Below are 27,895 nucleotides of genomic sequence, written 5' to 3' on the forward strand. Positions count from 1 at the left end.
CTCTGCTACTCCCCCTGCTTGTGCTCTCTCAAATAAAATCTTTAATGAAAATAAAATGCCATTTCACTCAATAAATGTCACAGTCCTAATAATGGCGTACTACTATACTAGGCCTCTCCTGATGCAGCTTCCCATGCCCCTTACCTGATCTCATCTAATACTTCCCCGCAAACTGCACTGGCCTTCTTGCTATTCCTTGAACTTATCAGTCATACCCCCACTACAACACCCTCGCATTTGTTCCCTCTGCTTCTACTTATCCATGTGGCTCACTCCATAACTTCGTCTTTGCTCACCTTCTTCAAAAGACCTTTCCTCATCATCTTAATATCGCAATCCACTGTCCTTTACACTCCTTTCCAGCTTTATAGTCCTCCATAGTACTTACTTATCACCATTTAGCATACTAAATATCTTATTTTGTCCATCTCTTCACCCAGCCCCCGTGTGAGAATGTAAGCACCATGAAAGGGTTTCTGTTGAGCTTACTGTATTTCCAGTGCCTGGCACACAGTGGGTGCTCCATATATATTTGTAAAATACACGATTGCTGCCCATTTTGTCCGCTGCCAGTCAGTTTACAGATCTGCCTCTACCAGTAGACTGGGCACCCCCGAGCTCAGGGACCACATCTCCCTGTTTACCTACTTCTTCAACACTTTGGACAGTGCCAGTAGGCCAAGATTCTCTGCAAACCTGGTAATGAAGAAGTGCCCCCAGGGGCTTCCCTCCTCACAGAAAGTAGTTTCACTGTCTTATCATTGCTTATTTAAAACTGCCTCCCTTCCTAACTACACTGCGAGGACAGGAAGCTAGTTAAATACAATTCACATCTCCACTCAGGACCTATAGTGTTTGATGAATATAAAGAAAAAGAAAGAGAAAAAGTAGCTTATTCAAGTGTCTGTGATCTCCCTGAGAAACAAAATTAGAATCAGTATAGATCAGCACTGTCCAACAGAACTTCCTGCAATGATGGAAATGTCCCATAGCTGCACTATCCTCTCATGTGGCTAAACGACCACTGAAATGTGACTAGTGTGAGAAACTGAGTTTTTATTTTTAAAGTTTACTTTTTTAGTAATCTGTACACCCATCATGAGGTTTGAACTCATGACCCTGAGATCAAGAGTTGCACGCTTTTCTAGCTGAGCCAGCCAGGCACACTGAGAAACTGAGTTTTTAATTTTAACTAATTTAAATTCGTGTTTAATAGCCATATATGTCTAGTGGTTACTTTATTGGACAACACAGGTCTAGACCAGTGGTTCTCAACTAGGGGCAGCTTTGCCCCCACAGGAGACATTTGTCAATGTCTGGAGGCATTTTTGGTTATCACAGCTGGGGAGGGGTATGTTGGGGGCATCTAGTGGGCAGAAGCCAGAGACAATGCTAAACATACTACAGTGCACAGAACAGCCCCTCACAGCAAAGATTTATCTGGCCCAAAACGTTAATAGTACCAAAGTTAGGAAACCCTTGTCTACATCTAGAACCTTTGACAAGGGTAAACCCTCAACTAAACATCAGAAACTGGGACTGGCCAGAGGAGGACAGATGGGCCCACAAGACTTTAGGAAAGCCCCAAATAAGTCCCATCAGTCCAACAGGTATTTATTAAGCCACTATACGCTAAGCCTTGTGCCAGGGCCAGGACAGGGACAGAGCAGGATTCCCTTCCTCAGTGAGGGGCTGTCTGCTCTTCCCTGCATCCAGGCTCCTTCAAGGATCCTAGCAGAGGAGTGAAGGTGATGCAGGGAGCATTAAAGGTCTTTGCAGCAATTCTTAAGTCCATCTGTGTCTCTGGCCCCACACGGTATCAGCTGCTTCCCTCATCCTCGTAGGCGATGGCAATCCCTCGTCTTCCACTCACAGCTCCTGTCACCGGTGTCTGACCCAGACGGGGCTCCAGCCCCTGCCAGCTCCGGGAACTAAGGAACAAGGCTGCAGAGAGAGGGGACTGAGGCCAAGTGGGCTGAATCTGGGGAAAGAGTTCAGCTGGGAGCAGAGACTTGGCACACTTACCTGCAGGGCTGCTCTCAGCCAGCTCTAGCTGGGGCCGCAAGGTCAGGGCCGAACACCCAGGATCATCTGATGGCTTCCACGCAGGTGGGGGTCGGAGTTCCCCAGTAATAAGTGACATATCTGGGGTGTCCCACAGTTCCGAGTCAGGTGGTGGGAGGGGCACGTGGAAGGGAGAGCCTAGGAGGGAGAAAGAGGATCCATACTGGCCCAATTCCATGTCCCTGAGTTTCCAGCTCAGGCAGTACCCCAGCACTCACCAGGCAATAAATCCGCATAATGTGTGAGATGGGGAGCCAGGCCTGAAGGTGGCCAGGCGGGGTTGCAGGCAGCTTCCAGCTCACATGGTGCCAATACAGGCCGGAAGAAGCCACCAGAAGGCTGTGGAGCTAGAGCACCAAGAGGGCAGGCCAACAGCACAAAGACATCCACCTCAGGGAAGTTGGCGAGCTTGGGAGGTGTGGGCCGCCCCAGGGCCAACACATAGCTACGCTTGCCTGCAGCCTGAGCCAGGTTCCGCAAGTGTGCCAGTGCCTCACGGTGTCGGGCCACACCCAGTGTCCCTGCCAACAGCCCTACCACATGGGCATCTCTGGCCCTCTCTACCAGATAGTGTCTACGTGCCCTCAGCCGCCCAGCCCGGACACCTTCATCCTGAGTCCGCCCTGTATCCGGGCAGCAGGTGAAGAAGGGCTGCCCAGGTGCCCAGCCCAAGAGCAGCCGGCTCAGGTCTGGGTCAAGGTCAAGGTCAGCACTGGCTTCAGAGCCCCCCACATAGAAGGCACCATATTCTTCCAGACACCTCCCTGGAGCCAGGGGGAAGCGGCGCCCAAAACGCTCCAGGGGCTCAGGTGCTGGCCTACAGGAGCCCACTGGCAATGGAAGAGCTGGGCTGGAGACAAGCAGGTCCAGGTACCGCGGGCGCAGGAGAGTGGCCAAGGCCTCTGGAAGAAGGAAGTGATGTCAGAGTTGGGGTCTACCAAAGCAGGAACCCCTTCACCCCAGGAGACTGAATGTGACCCAAAAGCAAAGACTGGGATCAAGCCCATATCAAGAGCTCTATGGGAGTGTACTGAAATGGGACTATCAAGGCACAAAGTAGTTGGCCTACCCTTCTTGCATGCCCAGGCAAAAACCCTCACCCAAGGCGTGGGCACAGCCCGGCTCACTTAGCAGCACCACAGGCACTTTGGGGTCTGGGTTCTGGGCCTCAAAGGCCTTGACGCAGAGCTCCAAGTGCACAGAACGTTGACCAAGGACAAAGGCCACCGGCAGCGGGCGGGCTGGAGGGCTTAAGCAGGCAGGGCCAAAATGTACAAGGGCCTGAGCTCCAGCTTGCTCAGCACCCAGTACATCCACACAGCAGCTGCAGGGGAGATACCATTAGTGAGAAGAGTTCTCATCAGGAAAACAGTTGCTGTCCTTCATGGGAAATGTGAAGCCTGAAATGTGGTCAGTGAAGTAAACAATGTTATAAAAGAAGACACTGTCATTCAGAGGAGCAAGTATCAGAAGAGGAGGCATCATCAAGGAAAAACACAGCCACTGGGGGCAGACACTGTCATAGAAGGAAAACATCAAGAACCTTGGATCACTAAACCTACTCCCCACCCCCTACCCCCGCCCCCAATCCTCAAGCTCAAATTCATACCTTCCATAGGCCGTGTCGCCCAGAATGAACATCTTCGACCCTGTGGTCCCCTCCAGTCGTGCAGCCACGGCCCCAGCATCTCCCAATAGCTGGTCAGGGAACTGCAAGGCCACCTGTAAGTATAAGCCATAGTCAGGAACAGCCTCTCTCTTCCACCCTCTTCAAGGAAAACCTTCCAGAAGTCCCTATCTAACCTTCAAAGCTCCTCCTCCGAGAGGAGCAACTCCCCACCGTCCACCCCCCACCCCACCCCCATCCTCACAAAATTACCCCAAGATCCCGATCTTCTGGGCGACCCATCCCGAGGTGAGCCACCCCTCCCTAACCTGCCCTCACCCGCTGACACCGCAGGTCGCGGACAAATCCAGCGACTCGCTCCAGCTCGTAGACGCGGTCCAGGTCCTCCGGAGGAGTGAGCAGCCCCGCGGCGCCCGCCTGTCGCTGCAGCGCTGCCTCAGCGGGGCTGCTGAACGTAGACTCCATGAGGCACCGCTTGGGTGGCGGGAAGCAGCGGGGACCTCCCTCGGTTAGCTTCAGGCCCCGCGTCCTCAAAAGCAGCCCTCAATAAATCAGAGTCACTTAGAGAGAGCAGCGGGGCTGGGAAGTCAGCGCGCAGCCCTCGGACCATCAGTCCACTTAACCAAACTCGGGTTTCTCTGCTTCACCACTACACACAGGCCTGCGGGGGATTACTTCCGGGTTTTTGAGGCGGGGCTGGCAGTAGTTTTGCCAATCTCAAACTAGCACTGCTCTCGCCTTCCAATCCTCGCCAGGCCGCCCTCAGAGAGCCAATGATCTGCCTCAGAACGCAAGTCAATCGGGAGTACCTCAGAGGAAGTCGCGGAGCCTTGTGGGTGTTGTAGTTCCCCTGGCCCTCTTCTCCAGCCGCTAGTTTTCCTGTTCAGCCCGCCAATCGCGCTCAGAAAAAGTGACCCCCCCCCAACCCCCGTGCCTGGCTGGCTGTCAGAAGAGCATGTGACTCTTGATCGCAGCGTTGTGAGTTGGAGCCCCACGTTAGGGGTAGAGAGTAAATAAATACACTTAAAAAAAAAAAGCGACCCCCTGAAGATACTTGTTTGAGCAGCTCCCATCGTGGTATACTGTTAAGCACTTCATTGCACTCTATCATCTAGGAGGTAGCAGTGCATAATTTTCAATTCAGGTGTCAAACTGCCTGGGTTTGGATATTGTGCTCTGCCATTGCTACTTAACGTCTCTGTGGCTGTTTCTTCATCTGCAAGGTAGGGGTTGTAACAAGAGCATTCCTAACAGGATTGTTGAATCAAATTGATTTAGATATAAAACTTTACAGAGTAGTCCTTTGCATATCATATATACTGAAAGCATTCGCTGTTATCCTCACAGCAGTCTGTTAATCACGTAAATATTGAGCACTTATTGTTCACCAGGTACTACACTCTTAATGTTAACAGTAAGTTAACATTACTTTACTCCTTACTTTGGAGTAAGACTTATCCAAGAGCGCCTGGCTTGCTCAGTTGGCAGAGCGTGGGACTCTTGATCTCAGGCTTGTGAGTCTGAGCCCCACAGTGGGTTATAGAGATTACTTAAAAAAATAATTGTCCCATTTTACGGGTGAAGACACTGAGGTCCTAGTAAGACACAGCAAATCAGTGGCCCAATCAATAACAAACCCAGATTTGACTTTAGAAACTAGGCTTTAGCTCCCTCATTTTCCTAGTTTATATATGCTACATTTGATCATGGGGGATGGGGAAGAAGACACTTGGATACCATGTAGTAGGAGAAAAGGACTAAAAGAAACATCTCCACATAGTTCAGGAGAAGTGAGAAATCAAGAGTGAGAATGGGACTGAAGAAGAGCCTCGGGATGGCATATGAAACAGGGACTGCTGCTGGCTGGCATGGAAAGAGAATGAACGGGGATGTACCTCCATTCTTGTGCAAAGATGGGGAAAGAACAGGGGGAGGAGTGAGACAAACGTGGGAGTAACCAGTTCTATCACCTCCAAGGAGACACAAGGTTCAGGAATGGCAACGGGGAGATCTGAGCCCTGCTCTTCAGATCTTACTGAGGAGAAGGCTGGGGTGTCTACGAGGCAGCATCTGTGGAGCTATGGCTGAGGAGACAGAAAGGGAGGAAACCTTGCTAGGGTAGAAGAGCAACAGCCGCCCAGGCGCTGTCCCTGGTCCTGACTGAGCCCTGACCATCAACAGCAGGTCAGGTACCACAGAGGTGGGGAGCTCTGGGTATGAAGACAGCTCTAGGTCCTGCATTCCTCTTCCTCTGGGGGCTGCCACGCTTCCTCCCACACATGTTCAGCCCCACTTTCTATACCTTTCCTCAACCATGTGCAAGTTTGGCCTCCATAACCCCACATAAGAAACCTATCCTGGGACTTAAAATCACTCTCCATTTCTTCCCTCCAAGCCAAGACACTGCCCCACCTCACTTCCAGCCAAAGGCCCCAAGTCCTCTATCTAGGAAACCTTCCATTTCCATCAGAAATGAAAGTTCTGGGATGCCTGGGTGGCTCAGTCAGTTAAGAGTCTGCCTTTGCTCAGGTCATGATCCCAGGGTTCCCGGATTGAGTCCCACATCAGGCTCCTTTCTCGGTGGGAAACCTGCCTCTCCCTCTGCCTGCCGTTCTCCCTGCTTGTGCGCTCTCTCTCTCTGACAAATAAATAAATAACATCTTAAAAAAAAAAAAGAAAGAAATGAAAGTTCCTCCATGCAGCCTTCCCTCACTGGTCCCATTCTCCCAGCTTAACATGGTGGCTATGGACTAGATCAGCCTTTGTTCGGAGAGAGCAAGGCAGAACTAGGGGGCTAGTACTCAGCATTGTTGATTTAATAAATGTATGCATGCATGAATGCTGGGACTAATTTAATGGGTGGTGGTGGGGGGAGATTGCTGATACTACTGCAGTCTCACTCCAACCCAAGGGAAATGGCAGTATTATGAACGGCTCCAGCCTAGGAGGCTTGGCTACAGTGGACCCTTTCCACCCTAGGAGCTAGAATTTGGGCCCACAACTCCCTACTAAGGCCTGGATCCAAACATCCTCCCATCCTCCCCCAGGCCTTCGCCCAGTTAGGTGGTGGTGGCAGAGGAAAGGAAGCCAAGACAGCAATGCAGTGAAGATCCAGGTTTACTCTTTGGGGATAGGGAGGGATGAGGAGGAGGTGTGGGTGGGACGGGGGCGCCCCTCAGTAGTCAGCAGTATAGTCTGTGCCATGTAGCCCCCGGCACAGCAGTGTGAATTCCTTCACCATCTCCTTCACCCGCCTCTTGTTCACTCTCTCACTGAAGAAGGGAAGGGAGATCAGGTTAGTACCATCCACCACCACCAGCCCCTCCTCTGGACCCAAGCCCAGGCCCCGCCAGCTCTGCTCACCGAAGGATCTGCTGGCTGAAGGTGTCCTTCTGTTCAGGGCTGAGGCGGGCAGAGGGAAAACCAGGTGGCTGCAGTGCCTCCTTGATCCACATGCTCAGGAGGCTGAAGCAGTGTTTGTTCAGAGCAAATAGGATGTCGGCAAAGCAGTCCATGAGGCTGCGGGAGGCCTGGCCCCCAATGGCCTGAGGGAGATGGGTTCTCAGCACACCAGGGCCTTGCCCCTTTTGCAGCAAGGGTGCCTAGCCACACCCCACCCACTCCCGGACAGTTCCTCAGCCAAACTGCACATGACAAGTGAGTGCTGTTTTCTGAGAGCCAGCTGATCCTCACAGCAACCCTAACAACTGTCAGCCATTTAACTGATGAAGAAACAGAGTCAGAGAGTTTAGGGAACCAAAGGCTCAAGCTTCCCAGAAGGGCAGCTGCCTCCATGGTGAGGGCCACCCCACCCCCCTCCAACCCTGGCTCCATCTCACCTCCAGCACTGCTACGAGCAGCATACGGCCATCCTCTTGAACCACTTTCCCTACAGGTTCTACTTCCCCACACCGAGGCAGCAGCTCTGTCTACAGAGGATGGAGAGGCCTGTCAGCCTCAGCTCTTTCCCCACTCTCCTTGGGGACAAGACCGGCACACCGCACCCCTACCCTCTGGAGTCCTGAGCAGGGCAGGGCTGGGTATAGGGGTGGTAGGGGGTCAGGACTCAGCATGGGACTCACAAAGAAGCCACAGGAGGCCTTGACAGTAGGTGCCTCAGGGAACTTGAGGGCCAGCACAGCTGTGGGAGAGGCAGAGGCAGATCAGATGGGGCCTAAGGATCCTCCCGAGGGGGCCCCCAGGCCCTCCTGTCCACCTGGCCCCACTTACCACAGTGGAACACAGCTTTGACATCCAATCGCTCACACAGGAACAAATCTGGCTTCCGCTTCAGAGCCTGCAGGAGGTGGAGCTGGTAAGCCCAGCCCCAACCAGCTCCAAGGACCATCCCCCCTCACCCCCCACTCACCTGCCACCCCAGGCCCCAACTTCACACACCACAGGTTGCGGCTGCCAAAATCAGCCACCCAGCCATCTCTGGGGGACCCAAACCACCCCACAGTTCAGTCAGTCAGGAGGGGAGCAGCCAGGGGATGCTATGTACATGTATGTGTACATGAATGCATTGGTGTGTGTGAGAGGTTGGGGGGGGGGTGTCACAATATAGAAAGCTTGGGTCCCAAGTCACTCCCTGAGCAAACACTTTTATTCTCCCCTCCATCGAGGCCAGATCTCCTGCAGGCTCCAGGTAACCAGCAGTGACTGCTTTGATTCAGAGGCAGTCCAAGCCTCCTGGATTTGTTAACAGGACAGCAGGAAGAAGAGATGGCAGCTGGATGTGGAGCCCAGTCCAAAAGCCCCCCTCCCATATCCCACCTGCACTCCTCAGACACCCTCTAGTTTAGAAAGAGGAAAAGTAGGGTAGGAGCCTTGGAGCCATGGCCCCACCATTCAACCAGGATACCCTGTGTCCAGGCCCCTTCTCAGCCACACCCAGCCCAGGAGTCAGTGCTGCCATGTGGGGGGAATGGAAGGAGTAAAAGGGGCAGAGAGCCCACCCCAAGTGGTACCAGGACACAAATGGCACATCCTCAGGTCACAGGAGATGCTCTGCACAGCTCCAGCAGTCATCAAACACTGCTGCTCCCCAGCAGCCCCCCAACACATACCGTGTAGACCCCTAACCCCCCAGCCCCTTACATACCTTCCACTCCCCCAGGTTCATTCATGTGCAAACACCCCCACACGCACCCTCTCTGGGAACACCCTACTTACCCTCAAACACACCTCTATCACATCCCTTATACATACTTTCCCACATTTGCAACACACCCTGCTACATATTCACATCCCCAAACCTCCCCACATCCCCCAGCCATGTCCACATGCTGACACCTTCAAGCTACCCAGTCCTCCAGCACGGGTACTCTCCCGACACACCCATCCACAAACACACATGCAAGTGCCCTCACCCCCAGAGATGCACCCTCACAGATACCCACACACATGTCCATCCAGGCCCAGAACACACTCCTTATTCCCTGCTCCTCCTGCGCCCCACCCCCTCTACTAGACTTAAGTTCCAAGAGAGTAAGAACTGTGTCTGCTTCTGCTTACCATTACATCCTCAGCATCTAGCAGAGTACCAAACATGTCTTATGCACTCAATAAATATTTGTGGAATGATTAAGCAAAGAAACACATCATTTACCCCAACCCACAGGAACCTCCCAATCACCCCCACACTAAACCCACATCCCCCCAGCTCAACACGTGTATCTTCTACAACCTACATCCCCTTATACAGACATACTGATAGCACAATATATACTCCTCCATCAAAATACACGTTCCCACAGCCCAACACACACACCTCCAACACATATCACTGTCCAAAACCCATCAATGCCTAATGCACATCAACACACAACATGCATCAATGCACACGCCCACACTTCAACTACACATCTATCCCAACACAACACACATACCGCTTAGAGCAGCTACGTGATTTCTGTTTCCAGACCAAACTAAAGTCAAAACACACAAATAAGGTCCAACATACTTAAACACCCACCAAACACAAACGCATCCCAACGCAGTCTCACAATGGAGCCAGCACCCTGCCTCCCAGCAGCAGCAAACCCATCTGACAGCCCGACTCAGGGCCCCACCCCAGCACATTCATCTTTAGCCCCTCCCTTTGGAGCTCCTCCCAGCCACCTCTCCAGAGCAGGCTGGGGGCACTGAGGCAGGCAGTTCCCGGCAGGAGCACGGGGACAATGAACCCCAGGCCCTTTAACTCCAATCTTACCCCAGCTGCACAGGAGCTGCTGGGCACAATTACTCCCCCTCCCCCACCCAGGCCAGCCCAGCTCCCTCCCTTCAGGATCGCCTCTCCCTGGTCTTGGTGGAAGAATGAGCTAGTTGAGGCAAAGGGGCACTAAAGGAGGATGTTGGGTTGTCAACTTCCACGGAAACAGATGAAGAAACTCTATTCAACTGAACAGAAAAAAAATTTGTCAACAGAAAGCTAAAAATAGGCTTAAATTGAATTTCAACATAAGAGAAAGAGAAAGAGAGAGAACAGAACGTGAATGAATAAAACTAAAACACACCTGTGCCAGGAGTTGCATAAATGAATCAACAATATCAGGATGATCCCTGGGCCCTAAAATATAATAAAGATGGAACTTAAGAAAAAATTATACAAACAGCAACTCAACCTCATATAGTTATGTGGGACTGAGAGCCTGCAGGGAGACAGCGTGGGGGCACATGAGCAGCAGGAAGCAAGATAAAGAAACAAAACATACAAAAACCATGAACTGGGAGAAGCCCAACAGAAAGAGACGGCAAAGTGAAGGACGGGCCTGCCCCAGCTCCCTCCCGAGGGGCCTTCCATCTACTCCCCACTCCTCCTCAGGCCAGTCCCCCAAGTGATCCTTTGGTGCTAGAGCAATGTTGGACTCCACAGAGCTGAACAAACAACCCCCACACTCTTGCTGCGGCCTCTGGCTGGCTGGGGTGGCCCTACACTGCCTCCTAGCACATACCTCCCCAGTATTAGCCATCAAAGAGGAGGGCAGGGCTGGTGGGAGGTCAGTCCTTGGTAACTCCCACGGACGCCTGGCTGAAGGCCCCGGAAAGGAGAGGGCATCAGGGCCTGAGCAGGTGCCCTCTCACTTCCGTGGCCTTAGGGCTCCTTTCCCAAGGAAAGGAACCTCTTGGGTCCACTTAAACCAGAGGACTCCTCCTTGGCTAGGGCAGAGCCCAACATGCTATGGGGATGGCTGGGCAAGCCACCGGCAGGGTCTGGGGGAAGAAACTGTACCATGAGGCCCAAAATGAGAGCCCCACCCAGCAAAGTCCCTCCACATGGACACCAACTCAGCAGAGAGCCAGGCTCAGGGCTGAAGACCAGCTCCCACCATCTGGACACACAAAGGAAGAGGGAAACCAGTCCACATGTCACCCCATGGTGCAGTGGGAGGGCCGAGGCTGAGAAAGGAATGGCAAGACTGGGAGAGCATAACAGGTAAGGGGGCCATCCCGACCTGCAAGACAACCAACAAGGCCAACAAATATGATTGCTGTTGGACATTATTCTGCCTCCAGTGCTCTTGCCGCCTGCGGCAAGGACAAGGCGTGTGTCTGGAGCTCCTGCTTGGGCTGCTCCACGTTGAGGAGGAGGTGCTGCACAAACGTCTGTCTGAAACACCACTAAAGAGCTGTGTGATCTTGTGCAAGCCACAGATGCCCAGTTTCCCCAACTGTAAAGGAGACAGTGATCTCCCTGCCTCCCTCTGCAGGCTATGAGGAGCCACCGAGAAAGCCCATCTCCTGCACATCTGAGCCCCGAGTCACTCAAGTCCTGGAAAGTGAGGCCCAATGTGCCCCATGCCTGGGTCCCCCTGCTGACAGCATGTTCGACATTCAGCAGCCACCCTGCCAGCGGAGGGCCCCAGACGGTGAGGAAGAAAGGTTCCGAGGGCAGGAAGACCTCACCCTCCTCTCTTCAACAGCGTCTGATACCTGCTCTATGCTGGCCTTGTTCTGGGCACTGAGCAGGCAGAGAGAAGAGACTCAACCCTGCCCTCAAGGGGCTTAGTCTAGGGAGAGAGACAAACACACGAAAGCTGATTACTGAGTAGGACTGGTGCTGTGTCAGCAGTGTGTACATGATACAGTTTCAGCACAAAGTCAGAAACACCCAATTCTGCCCCAGAGAAGCTTCTGAGGACTGATGCATGGATAAGGCATGGAGGAGTGAGAGCTCACCCAGTAAAGGGCACAGGGCATTCCAGTCAGAGGATCAAATGGGACACAGGAAGGGAGAAGTCAGTGTGGCTGCACTGCCAGTATCTCGGGGACCCTGCAGGAGAAGACACTGAGGAGCATGCAGGAGCTGCAACATGTGGGTGGGAGTGGGATGAGAACCTGAGGCAATGGAGAACAATGAAAGGGTCTCCAGCCAGGGGGGAAAATACTCAGATGTGTGTTTCCTGAAGAACATCACTGCAGGGTGCAGGAACGGCCTGGGGAGAAGGGCGGATGTCAGGGAAAGCAGTTAGAGGACTGTTGAGGTGATCCAGACACCCCACACCGAGGTGTGGTCATGGAGGGAGGGGAGAGGTAGGCAGACTGCGGGATACTCAGGAGCCAGGACCACCCAGACTTACCCCCGACTAGATATGAGGAGTGGGAGCGGTGGCCACACCCGGTTTCTGGCTCAAGTTTCTGGCCACTGTGCACCTACCCATGGCCCACTAGAGCAGAGGCCAGCATCATGGGACCACACACTGAGGACATAGGCTAAGAGTGCTCTGGCTCCAGCTGAAACCCCTGGTGAGCCCCCAACATGCAACCACAAACCCAGGCAAGACTCATGAGGCTGGTGAGCAGCGCTGTCTCTTTTCCAGGTTAGAAGCCTGGGTTAGACAGCGGGGGAAGCCTGGAGCCCCCTGCTCCCAGCTCTCTCAGGCAGAGGGCCACAGAGAATAGAGCGCTGGGGCCACAGCCAAAGGGTTTCGGCCTAGAACGCAGGGAAAGGAACCAGCAATCCCTGAGTACTTCATGTGCAAAAAACCCCAAGCCAGGGGACCAAAAGACACTACTTTTATACCTATAACAATCCTATCAAATACATGAAATCTCCATTTCACAGACATGGAAACGAAGGCTCCACAAAGGTAAGTGACTTGCCCAAGGTCACACAACTAGTTGGTGGTGATGAACTTAGAATCTAGGTCTATCTGACTCCAAAGCCCATGCTCTTTCCCCGTTTCATTATATCCCAAAGAAAAGGAGCCAGCCTAGTGCCCCAAGTCCCTCAGAGCTCTGGCCCCACCTTCCCCCACATCAAGACTGGCCCTGAGCCCAGCAGGCCAGCAGAAGACATCATTCACTCTCTTATCCACTTCAACCTAAGGTGTCAGCTATTTGTAGGGTGACAATTGTGCTGTGCTTGATCCCGTAAGTTTCCCATCAAGTCCCATGTGCAACTCAGGGGACAGAGGAGAACAGAGTGGGCAGCTTGGGCTCCCCAGTCGGGGAAGCAGAGGCAGTGGCAGTGGCGGCAGCAGCAGAGACCCTGGTCAGGACCTACCTTGCTGGAAGAGAGTGAGTGTCACGGAGGTGACGAGCAGGAAGAGGGCCTCGATTGGGGGAAAGTGGGCAGGTTCATGAGCAAAGATGTGGACCAGCTACAACAAAGCAGGGAATGCCGGTCAGTTGAGGCCCTGTCTCACCAAAAACTGGCCAGCATCCCTGAAATGCAGGTCAGAACCCCTGGCAGGGCAGCCATTCACCCCACTCTACCCACCCACCCCATCCCTGGGTCAGATGAAATCTAGAACACTGCTGCCTCAATCAGAAGGCCCACCTGTCGAGTGAGGTCAAGAGCAGAGGCCTGGGGGATGGTGCTGTACATCCGACCCAGCATCTCACACAGCTGTGGCACCATGGGGGCAAAGTCATCCAGCAGGGTCTTAACGGACTTCTCAAAGATAGCGCACACCGCCTTGGGAAGGAAGCAAAGGGGCCCATGAAATCAACAGCAGTATTATGATCATCAAACTTGCCAGGAGACTAGATCTTAATTATTCCAACCACTAAAAAGAAATTATAATTATGTGATGTGATAGGGGTGCTAATTTTCATACAATGGCAATCATACTAGAACAGAGAAATGTATCAAATCTACATGCTGAACACCTTAAATTTATACAATGTTAAATACCAAATATATTTCAATTAAAAAGAAAAAAAAGAAAGAAAAAAGGCAGAAAGCAAAGGTTAGCGGGTCACAATCAGCTGGAACAGAACTGAGGCCCTGCACAGAGGAAGCCTTAGGAGGGACCTTTACCTATAAGCCTGGCCTGGCCCTGCAAGTCAAGGAAGGTAAACAAGTCTGACCCTCACCCTGAAAAGCAGGATGCAAAAAGGCCCTTCTCAGAGGGGCACAGGATGGAACTTCGCAACTCAAGTCTTGCTACTTACATCTCCACCATTTCCTCTCACAGAGCAGCAATAGCAAGAAAATCCTGAATTGAAAGGGGACCAAAGGCAGGAAGGCAGGTCTCTGATTACAAAGTGGACCCCTCACTGTCACTCAGACACAACATTGTAGTTCTTTGGTCAAGCACTTTTTGTGACATTGGGAAGTTCTGAATGTCTTCCCAAAAGATTCCTTGTACCTGTGGGGCAAGATTCACCTCCTTTATTTCCTCCAGACCACTGAAAGCCGAGATGGGCAGCAACACCTTCCTCCTGCTCCATATCTAAGCAAAGTCACCATGGGGGTAGAGAGCAAGGACTGAGGCTCACCTCCACCACCTGGGCATCATTCAGCCATTTGCTCAGCACCTTCTGGATAAGCTGGAAGACCTGCTGCAACACCACAACCACCTGAAGACACAGGAAGACGTGAGGTGTCCCCACCACCACTCTCACCCACCCAAGATGGACATGGTAATACAAAGCAGGCCAGAAGTTCAAACCTATTACCCCAGACTAGACACTGAGGACTCAATGGATGGGACCTTGGGGGAAGGAGTGAATGAAAGAGGATATCCTGAATTTTACGGATCATTTTAAAGGAAGCCTCAAAGTCCAAAGCAAGGATATTATGAGGGCTTCAGAAAATTACCAAAACTTTGTAACCTTTAAAAAAATCACTCCCTATCCATTTCTTCTCAGAAAAATCCTTTTAGTGCCAAAAGCCTATGGGTTAGTGCCTGAAGAAGTAGAGATGCTGTGTCACACAAACAGGCCTAGGGTGGAGAGCCCCAAGGGATGCACATATATGGCAGCTTATGGAGGAACAGAGAGCAGACTGAGGTCCTGGGAGGTGAGGGAAGGCAGGACAATGACTACCATGGAAGGAGAAGGGGCTCTATTGAAGGATGTTGGCCCAAGTTTGGTCTAGAGCCAAAAGGGCACCTGAAACTAAGGTGAGGAATTGAGGAGAGGAGCCAGGATACTGTGGCTTCCTTTTCTCCAGGAGAAACCCTGGGAACAATGATCCAAGTCTCTCACATTTATACAGAACTTTATAGTATGCAAAGTACTTTCACTCAAGACCACATATGCTATCCAGCATGGCTCTATGAGATGTGCAAGCTAAATAGTCTGACATCCATAGTTTTGAATGGGAAGCTGAGGCTGGCCCCAGATCAAACAGCTTGTAAGTGGTCACCCCAACCCCCTGTGCCTAAGCTTACCACAGTACTTGTCACACTGCTTTGTGACAATCTGTTTACATGGATTTCCTCTAGACTGGGAGCAACTCAAAGGCAAGAACTATTAAATGTAGAGCATGTAAGTATCCCCAGTGCCCACAGGGGACAGTGAATAGTGAAGTAGAAGTTGGGGGTTAAACAGGGGCCCATAATTACATCACTTAGGAGGCTGAAGGATAATGCCAGTGTACCCCATGGGGCAGAGGAACCACAATGACATCACCCTGGTTGGGCTGGAGACAAAGACAACATCACCCACAGGGTTGGATGAGACAATGACATCACTCCCTATAGAGTGAAGGGCAATGATAAGGTCATTCACAGGGTCAGAGGACCAAATGCATCATGCCCCACGGGGCCAAGGGAACAATGACAATATTACCCATGAACTTGGGGAGAAACAATGACATTCCCACAGAGTGTGTGGTGGGGGGGCACAATGGCAACATCACCCACAGGGTTGGGTCCCTGCGGCACTGGCAGCTTCCGGAGCTCAGGGCCTTCATGGTCATCCTCATGATGACTGACATCCAGCGTGGTGAAGAGGTTAGAGAGAAGCCCCAAGATGTGGACAATGGCCAGCTTGTTGGAAGGATTAGGCTATGGAGAGAATCAAACCAAGCTCTGGATCTCTCAGCCCCAGCTTGACCCCTGACCCCAGCCCTGACTGCCAACTCTAACCCCAACCCCCAGCAGCCACAGCCCACACAAAGGGAAGCCCACCCCTGCCCTCTGGCCACACACACACACACACACACACACACACACACACACACACACACACACACACACAGGTCACTCACTATCTCCTCTGCTAGCTTCTCCAGCTGCTGGATATAGGGCGAGATAAGTGAGTGCAGGTTCTTAAGGATCTCCTCCACCTGCAGGGCTGACAGCAGGAAGCCCAGTGCCTGCATCAGCCACATGCACTGGCTCGTCTGTGGGGCAGAACATGGAGAGTCAATCCTGGACACATCTGGTTGTGGGTAGGAAGAATGAACTTCTTGCGGTAGGTCCCAAGAACAGATAATAAAAGACAAGGGGTAGGAAAAGGCAGAAGAGGATTTCCGTAGATTTCCACAATATCCCCAAGGACCCCTAGAAACTTCTGGGCTCACCTTGTGGATCTGTTTCATCAACACATCCTGGAGATAAACAGAATGAATATGGGATCAGTGGAGTGCAATGTGCCCTGAGACCCAGCCCCACCTAGGCCCTCGCATACCTGGGAGACAGCCACGATGTTAGCAGCATAGGGTGGCAGGTCATACTTGCATTCTCGGCAGATCTTCTTGAGGGTGGACACAGAAGAGACAGAGAGCTCAGGATTGCCGAGGGCATGCAGTACGAGGGGCAGAACACTGTTGATCATGACAGGGTGGTCAGCCAGCCATTCAGACAGAGCTCCTGGGGGAAGAAGGAAGAGGGGAGGATATCTGAGGCAGGCCAGACTGGCTTTGTACCAGGTCCCTGTAAAGTAGGCATTACTTCTGGCAGGATCAAGTTACAGCCCTAGTACTGAACAGGGAAATATGCACGCACATGCTCAAACAGGAGCCTGATAGCTGAGAAGCAGGAAGGAGTTACTCAGAAGAGGCCTAGCACTGCTGTTCCATTGACAGCAAACTAGCTTTACTGAATTGCAGCTCAGAACATTGTAGGAAGGACCCCTAGATGTGCCAGGACAGTTAGTTGGCTGCAATGCTGATTGTGTGGGCATGTGTGTCTCTTCCATTTTGGACAGGAACCAGCAGGCTGACTGTGGCTGGGGAAGGTGCCTGTGGCTCTGGAAGTGTGGTCATGGGTGTGTGCCAGGTCTCACCGATGGTGAACATGACAGTATCCGCCAGCTGCACGTTGCTGATGCTGATCCGTGGAATGAGGCCAATGAGGCCAGGCACCACATCAGAATAGTTGACGTCGATGGTCTCTGCGATGGACTGGAAGCCGTAGAGCAGGGCCTCTGTGTGCTGAGGAAAGAGGTGCCACTGGCTTGGCTGAGGAGGAGGGTATGACAGTTCTGGGAGGGCAGAGGGAATCAGGCTTGGGAGATACCTGCCAGGAGTAGGGCTCCTCTGAGCTGGTGAGCAAGCGGCCCAGCTTGTCATAGAGGTTGCTGAGCAGCTCGGCCCCCAGCATCTCGTACACATACATGAGCGTATCTGAGATGTCCACCCTAAGAAGCAGAGGAAGACCTTATACGCTGCCCGGATCCTGCCCTCAAGCCCAGGAGCCCACCCCAGTTCCCTCATAACCCTGCAAAAGGGCCTAGAGAATAGAGAAAGGAGCCCCAGCATTCAGGAAGCCTGGCTTTGGGCTCCTCCCCTTATTGCCTTCATTAGTTCAGGACTCTATTTAGAGGTAGGACTGGCCTGCTGCCATCACCTGTAAATCCGGAACTGCTCCTTCTCATCTGAGGACCAGAATCCGTATTCCTCGTCAGAAGGGAACTGGGCCTTGTGCAGAAGCACATCCACCAGCTGGAAGTAGACTGGCCGGTACACCTGCTGGTACACAGCCTGCTTCTCTGCCTCAAAGGACAGAATGTCATCCTGAGACAGCCAGGGAAGGAAGTTAGCCACCTAGGCACCGGGCCCAGAAGCCCATGATCTACCTTCTATCATCACAGCTCAATCCAACAAGAGGTCACATAGACACACCTGCAGCGTGTACCAAAAGGTGAGGGTCAGGGAACTGGTGGTCTCGTTGACAGGGTAGTGGCCAGGGATGCCAGTACAGAACATTATCATGTTGACAAGGGCCAGGAAACTCTGCCAGTGCTCCACTTGGTCCAGCAAGGCCCTTGGAAGGAAGACGTATAGTAAGGTCATTCCACTTCCCCCAACAGGGCTTCATAACTCTATCTCTGAGAGGGCCCTGCTATCCCCCGCCGCCACCCCCAGCTGCCCTACTCCTTACCGGGAGTGGTTCTCGCCCAGGGCCACAGCAATTCGACAGATGCCATGGGAGGTCTCCATGTCCCCATTCTGCACTGCCTGTCGCAGTTGATCTTGCAGTCCCAGCACCAGCGGGATGAGTTTCAGGAGTGTGTTCACATACCTGGAGGCATGAGGTTAAGGAGACCCATTAGAGCTGTCTGCCCAGCCCCCACCAGCTTTGAGAGAAAGAGACATTCTCTCTGTCTTCCAGCAAAGCCCCCACCCCACATTAAACCCAAAGCAAAAAAAAGGTCAGGGCCTACATGGTAGCTTTGATGCTGCCCATGTTGGGAAAAATCTGAGGTCAGGGACCTACCTCCAGGAGAACTCTGGGAAAGAAGTATGAGAAGGTCAGTGTTGAATGGGTTGAATTATGTCCTCTAATTAGACTTACAGTTGACGCTGGCATGGGTTAAGACCTCTGGGGAAGTCGAAATGAGATACATGTATTTTGCATGTGGGAAGGACATAAATGTTGGGGGGCTAGAGGGCAGACTGTAACGGGCTAAATTGTATCCTCCCTGCAAAAGATATGCTGCAGTCTTAACCTCTAATACCTCAGAATGTAATCTTATTTGGAAACAGGGTCATTGCAGATGAGGTCATAGAGTAGGGGGGAGCTCTAATACAATACAACTGGGGGGGGTCTCCTTATAAGAAGACAACCACATGAAGACAGACTTACAGGGAGAATGACATGTGATGACGAAGGCAAAGATTGGAGTCATGCAACTGCAAGCCAAGGAACAAGACTGCCAGCAAACCACCAGAAGCTAGGAGGAGGTGAGGAAGGATTCTCCTACAGGTTTGTAGAGGAAGCCAACAACTTGACTTTGGACTTCTAGCCTCTGCAACAGTGAGACAATAAATTTCTGTTGTTTAAAGCTACCCAGTGTGTGGTACTTTATTATGGCCCCTCTAGGAAACTAATACAGACAGTGTTAAGAGAGACTTAACAAAGATAGGAAACAGAGGAGTTAATACAGGCTCAGGAGCCCTGATAAAGACTTCAGGAGGCACCGACAGCATCAATCCCCACTGTCCACTCCACTCCCTATCATCAAATCCAAACTCCTATGTACTCTGGTGGCAGTATGAAGGGAGAGCAGTAGACAGTGAACCCGGAGACAGCTAAGAGACAAAATGGTCAGGACTTGATAACTTACTGGATACAACAATGGGGAAGAGTTAAGGACAACTCTCAGGTTACTGGCTGAACAATTAAGGAGATGGCGGAGCTATTTACTGAGGTCAGGAGGAGTGGGTGGAGGGGGATGGTAATAAATTTAATGGGAGGCCAGAAGGTGATAAGTTCAGCATTAGGCATGTTGAATCAGAGGTACCTGGTGAGATCTGCAAACAGAAGTGTCCAGAGAGTTGGATATGAAAACCTGAAGCCCAAGGGAGAAGTTAGAGCAAGAGACAGTCATGGGCAAACAACTGGTAATTGAAGCTATGGGAGTAGATGAGCATTGCCCAGGAAGAAAGCACTGAATGAGAGAAAAGAGGGTCCAAGTCAGAGTCCTGAGGCACAATGATCTTAAAGGGGGAGCAGGGGAAGCACAGTATACAAAGGAGACAGAGAACACTAGCTCCACTCACTGGACCCCTCCCCAGCAGCCTGCTCTGTGGAGACCAGACTAATCAGAGGAAGTGATACTCTCGGCAGGGGTACTGAGGGGATCAGATGCTTGAAACCCGTCTGCTACCAATCATAGTGTCACCAGAGCAATCTATGGAGAGCTAGGGGGACTGATGGGCCAGAGGAGTTCTATCTGCATTTGCCCTAAGCAGGCTGCTAGGCAGGCAGGTAGCCTCATAACCTCAGGGGTAGGATGAAAACAACAAGAGGCAACCAGCCCAGGATGTTGGCTTTCTCCAAATCCCCATTCTGGTGGGACAACGTATCCATGCCAGGATACCCCCAACCCAGAGACAGCCCTAGAGGGTGCTGCCTGGAGACAGCTGGGATAGCTTCAGTCTCACGACCCTGACACAGGCTGCACCACCAGACAATGGGCACCTTCAGGCCAGACTCTGGCACAAAGAGCAGGGGCAGGGCCAAAGCCCTGGCCTGCAAGCTCCCTAGCAGCTGAGATGGGGGCAGGAGGTAGTGCTCTATCCCCAAAGCATCCCTACCAAGGCTCTCTCACACCTGCCAAAGTTCATGTACACAGCAGGTACTCAATCTTCACTGAGTTCTTGATCTGTCATATTTAAGTTACATAATAGGCTCAATCATGGATAATATGGTCCAGAAGGGCTCAGGGTATTACTCAAGGTCATACAGCAACTTAGAGACAAATGACAGGCTGGGGCAGCCACTTCTACTGCTGCAGAACTTCTCTTTCAGCGCCCAACCTGAATTTCTCCAAAGGATCTATGCAAATCTCAGTCCATATCTCAAATTCTAACTGATGGGAGTCCCCAAGAACCTGTCTAATTCACCTTCTCTCTTCCTCCAGCCCCCAGTGAAAAGCTTTTCCAGGATTAAAAACATATTTCAGGACAAACAAAATCAAGGGAGAGAGAGCCAAGCAAGCAGTAGCAGCTTCTGGAAGAGCGGGAAAGAGGGGACCTGAGTGCAAGCTCAGCCAAGGGGAGAGCCAACATCAGGACCCTTGGGGAAGACAGTGGCCCGATGACCCAAGAGTCAAAACCACAGGTGACTTTCTCAAGCCAAAGTCTAGGAGACTAGACTAAACAGAGCGAGGCCCAAACTCTGACACCAGGCTGGGTGCAGCCCACCAATAGAGGAAACCCTAGATTTCCTACCACCTGGGCACCTATTCCTGAAAACTGTGAGTGGACAGAAGAGCAGGTCTGAGGCTTCCAGAGGTTTGTAGATTTGGGGGAGGGAGAGAGAGAGGATATCTTTAAGGCCATGGCTGAGGCTGGGTTCAAGAGGCCTAGTTCCATTGGTCAGCTCAAGCTGCCGGGGCAGGGCTGCTGGGGCTTGCTGGCTGCCACTCACACGGAGCCCAGCCCAGACCTGCAATTAGAGCTCCGGGAGGAGAGCTGAGAAAATGGGGAGAGTTGCTAAGCAACCACGGGGGCTGCAGCCAATGGGCGCTCAGGAGGCTGTGGGTTCCCTCACTGGCTCCTTGTTCGCTCATTCGTTCAGAGGAGAAGAAACATCAATTACCTGCCAAAGCCCTCGAGACTGGCTGGGCGGGTAAACCTGGGTGTATCCAAGGACACCCCACATCAACCATGCAGTGGCCCCAGGCAATTCCCCTTAGCCACCAACTGTCTGAGCCCAGCCGGCACTTGAGCTTCAGGCTGCCTGGCGAGGAAGGCTAGACCTGGGACTTGGTACCCACCTTGAGTTGGAAAGCCTGGGAAACCACGGGAAAGACAGACTAACTACCAATGCAGTAACAATACCAAATTCTATCAAGTACCGTTTATGGGGTGTACAGGAACCATGCAATACCCTTCACAGACCTTCTCTTCTTTGATCCTCATACCAAAATGTTCTTTATAGAGTACCAGGAGCCCTGTGCACATTATCCTATTTAAGCCTCTACAACTCTGTGAGGTCGATATGATCACACCCATTTTAGTGATGAAGAAACTGAGGCTTAAAAATGACTTACCCAAGGTCTCAGATTTAGCGAGCGGACCATCTGGGATTCAAACTCAGACATGACTAATGTCAAGGCTGGAGCCATTAACCACTCTCTGATGCTATCTCTTTCAATGTTTTCCCCTCCAACTCTGCTAAGGGTTTCTAAAGCCCCATCTCTCGTTCTTTTTTTTTTCTTTTCTTTTTTTTTTTTTTTAAGTAGGCTCCATGCCCAGTGTGGAGTCCAGCTTGGGGCTTGAACTCACGACCCTGAGATCAAGACCTGAGCTGAGATCAAGAGTCAGACACTTAACCGACTGAGCTACTCAGGTGCCCTAAAAGCCCTATCTCTGAAGTGTTAGTGTCCCCAGTTTTGCCCTGGCCAATCCAACTTATACTAAAAATCTCATTATGCCATTTTCTCTGCTTGAAATCTTTTACTATCTTTACATCCTCCTCAGGATGAAGACCAAAATCTTAAGCCTGGCTGACAAGGTCTTGCATGATCTGGGCCCAGACCTCCCACAACTGGCCCTTAAACCCTGCTGTTTAATCACCACCACTCACCAGGCTCCCTCAACACCTTTTCCTTGCTCAGGCTCTTTAAAGCACACCTCCTCTGGGAAGCCTTCCACAACCCTAAGATGGGGTTAAATGCCTCCTCCGGGCTCTCACAGCCCCCCGCTTTCTCCATTATAGCATTTATCTCATTAACCATACCTGCCCTTTCGTGTTCCTATTAGACTGTGAGCTCCTGGCTTGCTGAAGTCAACCTATTCATCTTTGTGCACCTGGTGCTCAGCACAGGGCCCAAGATACAAACAGGTGCTCAAACATCTGCTGCACCAACAGCTCACTACACTCACCTTCTTTCAGGTCCTTGTAGATGCTATGGTGCTGCCCACCACAGGCCTTTGCCCCTGCTTTGGTTCCTGAAACCTGGAACACTCACTCCTCCCCTGACCTTCCCCACCCCACTCCCGCCTCTCAGCACTCAGGCAACTCCTACTTCTCATCTGTTCAAAAACTAATGAATGCTACCAAATGCTGCCAGGCACAGTGTGACAAAATAAAATGACACAGTGCCTGTCCTCACGGAGCTGAGAGACCAATGGGGAGATGTAAGTCAATTTACAATGAAACCGTGTTACAGGCTAAGAAGGAAAATCACTACGAGCTTTGAGATAAAATAATTGAGAAGACCACTTAGTCTTAAGAATCACTGATGGCTTTCCTAAGAAAGTGAAGTTTCAGCTGAGGTAGAGATGATGTGCCAATGGTTCAGAGGCTAGAAGCAGCATGGGACAGTCAAGGAACTGAAAAGATTGTGTGAGAGTGAAGAAAGGAAAATGGCATGAGAAGAGGCTGGGGATTAGCCATACTGTGCAGCATCTTTGTGAATCACATTAAGGATTCTGAACTTCATCCTAAGAACTGTAAAAAGCCACTGACGGGTTCTGAGCAGAAAGGACAAACTGGATCCCTTCAAAAGATCACTCTGGCTGCTGGGTGTGCAATAAAAGGTACAAGAGTAAAAACCAAGGGACTGATGAAAAAGCTCTGCAGTAATTTGGGGAGAGAGATGATGACAGCTTGGACTAGGGTGGCGGCAGTGGAGATGGAAAAAATAGATTTGCAATATGGTCAAGAGCAGAACAGTCAGGACTTGGCGACTGACTGGTGGAGAGAAAGAGAAGAAAGAGTCAAATATTGTAATGAATAATTCGTTGGATGGTTAGTGGTCTGTCTCCCTCTCTGAACCATAATGACCACGTCTTGTTTGCTTCCTTGTGTATCTCCAGCATAGGACCACGTATGCAGTAGGCACTCAGTGTTTACTGAATGGCTGGATGGATGGTTGGACGGATGGCCAAGCAAGCTGTCCTTCTCTGGGAAGGTGGGCACCAGCTCACCTCTGGGCATCAGGCTGCGAGATGGCATTGACAATGGCCTCCACACTGCTGTCGAAGAGCTCCGAGTCCTGCAGCGCAGCAAAGGCGGCCTGAATGAGCGCCTCGCAGTCCTGCAATGGCACCTCCAGCTGCACCCAGCTGGAAAAGCACTTAAGCACCTTCTGACGCACACAGCTGGGTGAGCTGGGCTGCTGTAACAGCTGCTCGAGCAACGGGAAGACAGCCCCGCACTCCACTGCCAGGCTGGCCCGCACCAGGCCTTTGCGATACTGAGGCAGACGACTTGTCTGGAACTCCTCTGGCAGCACTGTCAGCAGCTCGAGTAGGGCCAGGCAGCGGCCCTGACCGTCCACCGGTGAGTCCTCAGCCTGGAAGAGCCGCACCATATCCGCCACAGCACACGGCCAAGCGTCAGGCATCATGCTGAGAGCCAGGGAGGCCAGTGCCACACACAGCCGAGTCAGCACAATCTTGGAGCCACTAGCAAAGTGGGTGATCTGGGTGAAGAGCTGTGCCTTTAGACTTTCATACTGGTCAGTGGGTATGTCACTCCAGTAGCGAGAGATCTTGATGTGCAGGGCACTGGCCCCAAAGTACTGGATCTCAGGCACCTTGTCAGGCTGCAGTAGCTGCCAGCTGAAGTGCCAGGCCTGTGGGGAGACCTGAGCTTGCATCAGCCACTTCTGTGCCAGGTTCTTGTTCTCAATGTTGGGATCGTAGTAGAGCTGGTGCAGCGCCTGCAGGACAGCACAGGACTGAGCAGGTGCTGGGCACTCTGGAGCCTGCCAGAGCCCAGAACAGAGGGCATGACTTGGTCCTGCAAGTCTGCTCTCTCTGACTGAGGGGCTGAGCAGGAAGAGCCCAGGGCTCTGCAGTGTGTCCTGGGCCCGGGCCCTACTGATACCTTGAGAGCCTCAACTGTGCCCGTGCTCTACCATATTCTCTTCTCCTTATAGCAAAACATTGGGGGTTCAGAGAGTGAACCTCCACAGGAAAGCAGAAAAAGAGGAGGCTGAGCTCCCCAAAGGGAGGCACTTGAGGTAAAGGACAAGGCCCAAGTTGAAGGAATGGCTCCACAGGGATGAAGCTAAGGCCGAGAAGAACATGGAACAGCCTGAGGGGCCTTGACCCTCCCAGGCACCACTGCTCCCATCAACTCCAAGAGTTCTATTCAGCTCTCCCAGGATCATCACTAGGTCACTCCAGATGCTGGCACCAAAGCCAGTGAGAAATCTGAGCAGGACTAAGACTTTGCCAGGCAGCCGTAGGCCAGAGACACACTGGAGGGGAGGGTGAGAACACCCCTCAGAGAGCACACATGAGGGTCCAAAAAGCTGGTCAAGAAGTCTTGGCCGGCAGCCCTGGCAAATGCCTCGTCAGGAGGTCTCAACTAGCCAAACCCCCAGGATCCCAATTCCATAGGGACTTCACACAGTAAGAGAACAGTGGTTTGTCTCCCTGGCAGCGCATGGAAGAGTGCACCACCACGCCCACACTGCCCAGCCCCCTGCCCAGCCCCCTGCCCAGCCCCTGGGAGGAACAGCCAGGTCCGGACTCCGACCCCCTAAGCAGGCTCCACCCAAGTAGGCTTAGCCCAATCTGTACTTCCGACAGCAAGCTCTGGCTATTGTCCCTTGTTTGGCCCCTCAAGGGTGCTGAGGCAGGCAAAGAAAAGAAGCAGAAGGGTTGCATTCTTAGCATTTGGCATGGCAAAAAGGGCTCAAGAATAACAAATGAATATCTGCAACCATTCCTTGCTTTCCAGCAAGGTAGCCCTATCTCCCCATTCATCCCAGCAGGGAGGCATTTCCGCATCCCAGGCCTCTGGGGCAGAACGCAGAAAAGAACCAGAGAAGCAGTTCAAAAAAGATGGCCTGGGCAGTGGGAAAGCCTGGGATGGCCATGGTAGGGAGCTGTGTGGGCAGGAGAGCAGGGAAAGACCCCTGAGGCTGCTGGGAGGACTGAACCCCTTGGACCCAGGACAAAACAAAGGGGGCCGGCCCTTCCTGCCTGCCCAGGACTGGTCTGGCCTCCATCCAATATAAGAAGGACCCTTCTCCAAGAAAGAGTGAAAACAATCCAGACTGTTTTAGTCTCAGGTTATTTTCTGAGCCCCTGGGTCACAAAACAGGTCCAGGATGGCTCAGCATCTGTATGGTTCCTGAGGACTGAGCTGTAGGTCTCCTGGGTTCCTGGTTTCTTACTGCACTGCTCATGCAGTTCCCATGGAGCTGGAGAATAGCCAGTCTGGCTGTAGGTCTAGGCCATCAGCACTCTGGAGGGACCATCCCAAGACCCTAGAGTAACCACAGAGAACCCATGTCTAAGGAAAGCCAAAAATAGCCCATTAGGACACCACTACATTGCTGTCCACGCCTGCCCAGAGAGACAGCAAATGCCAGGTGCTCTGGGGGCACCATCCCAGCGGGCACCCAGCCCAAGCCTGGGCTCCGGCATTAGTGTCAGTCCCCAGAACTTCTGCTCTGTCACTGGACTGCCCACCCCAGGGCCCTCGTACCTTCTCCACGTTCTCCACCGTGAAGTCCAAGGCTGGTGCTGCTCCAGCCCCTGCAGCCCCCGGCTGTTCCTCCCGCCGCTCCATCTTTGCTCCCTCCCTAGCAGGGAGGTGGACCCTGACCTGTCTCCTGCCCCAGCCCCTTGGCTGCTGGCCCCCTGCTAGACCCCGGCTTGGGTGCCCAGGAAGCGGTGGGGTGACAGGGGGCCCAGGGCGGGCATGGCTGCCGAGGCCTCCCCACCTCGGTCGGGAATGGGGCGCTTGCCAGAGGCCAAAAGGGGTGCTCTTAAGGGGAGGTCAACTGAGGGGGACTCCGAGGAGGGAGCCGTCAGTGAAGAGTTCGCAGGCGGGGGTCCTGGTGGTAGGTTACGGCTCTGTCCCCAGAATCTATGAGAAAGGAGTCATAGGGAAGGCAGGCCTGTGGGGGAAACCGAGGCCCTGGCCCGTGAGAGGTCACAGGGTCGATGGCCTGTACCCACAACAACCTCGTCTGAGTGAGCTCTCCGGTCCTACGAGGAGGTCACGGGGTGGGGGGTGACGAGGGATAGAGCCCTTCGCGGGTTACGGAGGCGTCCGACCAGGCGCAGGGGTGCAGCTTCGCGAGTCTGGGGCGAAGAGTCCGTAGAGTTGAGGGTCTGTGGCAGGTCCCCTCCGCTCGGCCTGGCCCCGCGCTCTTCTCACCGCCCGGCTCCGGCCCCGCTACCGCCGCTGCCGCCGCCCCAGTGACTGACAGGCGAGCCGGCCCGGCCGGGACGGGGCGGGGACCTCAGCGAGGCGCGGGCTGCCCCCAGCGCCTGTTCCCAGCACGGCCGACTCAGGCGCCGCCCTCCCCCCGCGCCTGCCCTGGCCCGGCCCGGCCCGGCACAGCCCGGCACGGCCCAGCGGAACTGCGCAGAAACTCATTCCGGGTCCCTGGTCCTGTCCCCGCGCCGGCCCGCGCGCCCCCGAGCAGGCGACGGAGCGGCGCGCCGCTCGAGGCCCCCGCTGAGCCAAGGCCCCGCCGCTGTGTACCCTGGGAAACGTAGTCCACGTTGCTCCTAGCGGGAGGGCGGCGCCTTGCGGCAGAGGTCGGGAGCACGTGGGCTGGGGACCCGCGGAGCCCCGCCGGCCCCAGACCTACTGTCGGCGACAGGGTTAGACGCGCGGGAGGCGCTGATGAGCAGCTCCCTAGGAGGATGTGACCGAAGGGGCCGGCGGTTGGAGCTGGGATGCCGGCAAGAGGGTAAGGTGTGTGTTGGGGGTTGGCGGGGAGAAACAGGTCAGTCTGGTGCCGCGCTGCCGGCGCCTCCTGGGGCCCAGGAAGGGGGCGGTCTGGGCAGAAGGCATCAGCACCGCCCGAAGAAGAAAGGGGGCTTGGCGCGCCCCAGCAATAAAAAAAGACGGCTCTCCGGAATGCCCAGTGAGCAACCAGGAACCACGTACCATGGACAGTACTCGGAGAATTTCCTAAGGTGCTTGGAAGTAACTTCTCTTTATGAGTAATTAGAATAAGAAGAGCTCACATTTAAGTGCCAGGAACAAGCAGTACTTTGCCTACCTTGGTCCGATTCTCGGGACAACTCTGAGGTGGGTTTTTTAGTCACATTTTCAGATGAGGAAACAGAGGTTGAGGAAGGTTGAGCTTTTC

General features: G+C 53.0%; 2 protein-coding genes across 3 annotated transcripts; both read right to left on the reverse strand.

The window, feature by feature from the left end:
• Positions 1 to 1,034: 1,034 nt before the first annotated feature.
• DPH2 (diphthamide biosynthesis 2) lies at positions 1,035 to 4,364 on the reverse strand. 2 transcript variants are annotated; one of them, XM_028123448.2, is made up of 6 exons: positions 4,010 to 4,260; positions 3,674 to 3,786; positions 3,165 to 3,388; positions 2,283 to 2,966; positions 2,026 to 2,202; positions 1,035 to 1,944 (listed from the first exon to the last, which is right to left on the reverse strand). In XM_028123448.2, exons 1-6 carry the CDS (start codon positions 4,154 to 4,156, stop codon positions 1,820 to 1,822), a joined length of 1,470 nt encoding a protein of 489 aa, XP_027979249.1. In that variant the 5' UTR covers positions 4,157 to 4,260; the 3' UTR covers positions 1,035 to 1,819. The 2 variants fall into 2 exon arrangements, with proteins under 2 accessions (XP_027979249.1, XP_027979250.1); XM_028123449.2 differs by lacking the exon at positions 3,165 to 3,388 and having other exon boundaries at positions 4,010 to 4,364.
• Positions 4,365 to 6,790: 2,426 nt separating this feature from the next.
• Positions 6,791 to 27,028, reverse strand: IPO13 (importin 13). The gene is made up of 20 exons (XM_028123384.2): positions 26,272 to 27,028; positions 23,754 to 24,490; positions 18,253 to 18,393; positions 17,994 to 18,135; positions 17,719 to 17,885; positions 17,389 to 17,509; positions 17,156 to 17,303; positions 16,559 to 16,740; positions 16,452 to 16,478; positions 16,137 to 16,271; positions 15,790 to 15,933; positions 14,420 to 14,500; positions 13,476 to 13,613; positions 13,200 to 13,296; positions 10,210 to 10,262; positions 7,922 to 7,988; positions 7,774 to 7,832; positions 7,531 to 7,620; positions 7,055 to 7,236; positions 6,791 to 6,963 (listed from the first exon to the last, which is right to left on the reverse strand). The coding sequence occupies exons 1-20, from the start codon at positions 26,353 to 26,355 to the stop codon at positions 6,867 to 6,869; spliced, it is 2,892 nt and encodes a 963-aa protein (XP_027979185.1). The 5' UTR covers positions 26,356 to 27,028; the 3' UTR covers positions 6,791 to 6,866.
• Positions 27,029 to 27,895: the final 867 nt, after the last annotated feature.

This window comes from Eumetopias jubatus, unplaced genomic scaffold (genome assembly GCF_037043125.1).
Source record: "Eumetopias jubatus isolate StellerSeaLion01/CBP00866 unplaced genomic scaffold, mEumJub1_p1.0 scaffold_4, whole genome shotgun sequence".
NCBI lineage: Eukaryota > Metazoa > Chordata > Mammalia > Carnivora > Otariidae > Eumetopias > Eumetopias jubatus.

Coding starts and splice junctions, on each gene's coding strand:
- DPH2 (XM_028123448.2), bottom strand. CDS start 4,156: ATGGAGTCTACGTTCAGCAGCCCCGCTGAGGCAGCGCTGCAGCGACAG. Junction 3,389..3,673: donor GGCGACACGGCCTATGGAAG/GTATGAATTTGA, acceptor TCTCCCCTGCAG/CTGCTGTGTGGATGTACTGG. Junction 1,945..2,025: donor GGCTGAGAGCAGCCCTGCAG/GTAAGTGTGCCA, acceptor CTCTCTCTGCAG/CCTTGTTCCTTAGTTCCCGG.
- IPO13 (XM_028123384.2), bottom strand. CDS start 26,355: ATGGAGCGGCGGGAGGAACAGCCGGGGGCTGCAGGGGCTGGAGCAGCA. Junction 18,394..23,753: donor TCGCAGCCTGATGCCCAGAG/GTGAGCTGGTGC, acceptor TCATGCCTCCAG/GTATGTGAACACACTCCTGA. Junction 17,510..17,718: donor GAGCAGTTCCGGATTTACAG/GTGATGGCAGCA, acceptor TCTGCTTCTTAG/GGTGGACATCTCAGATACGC.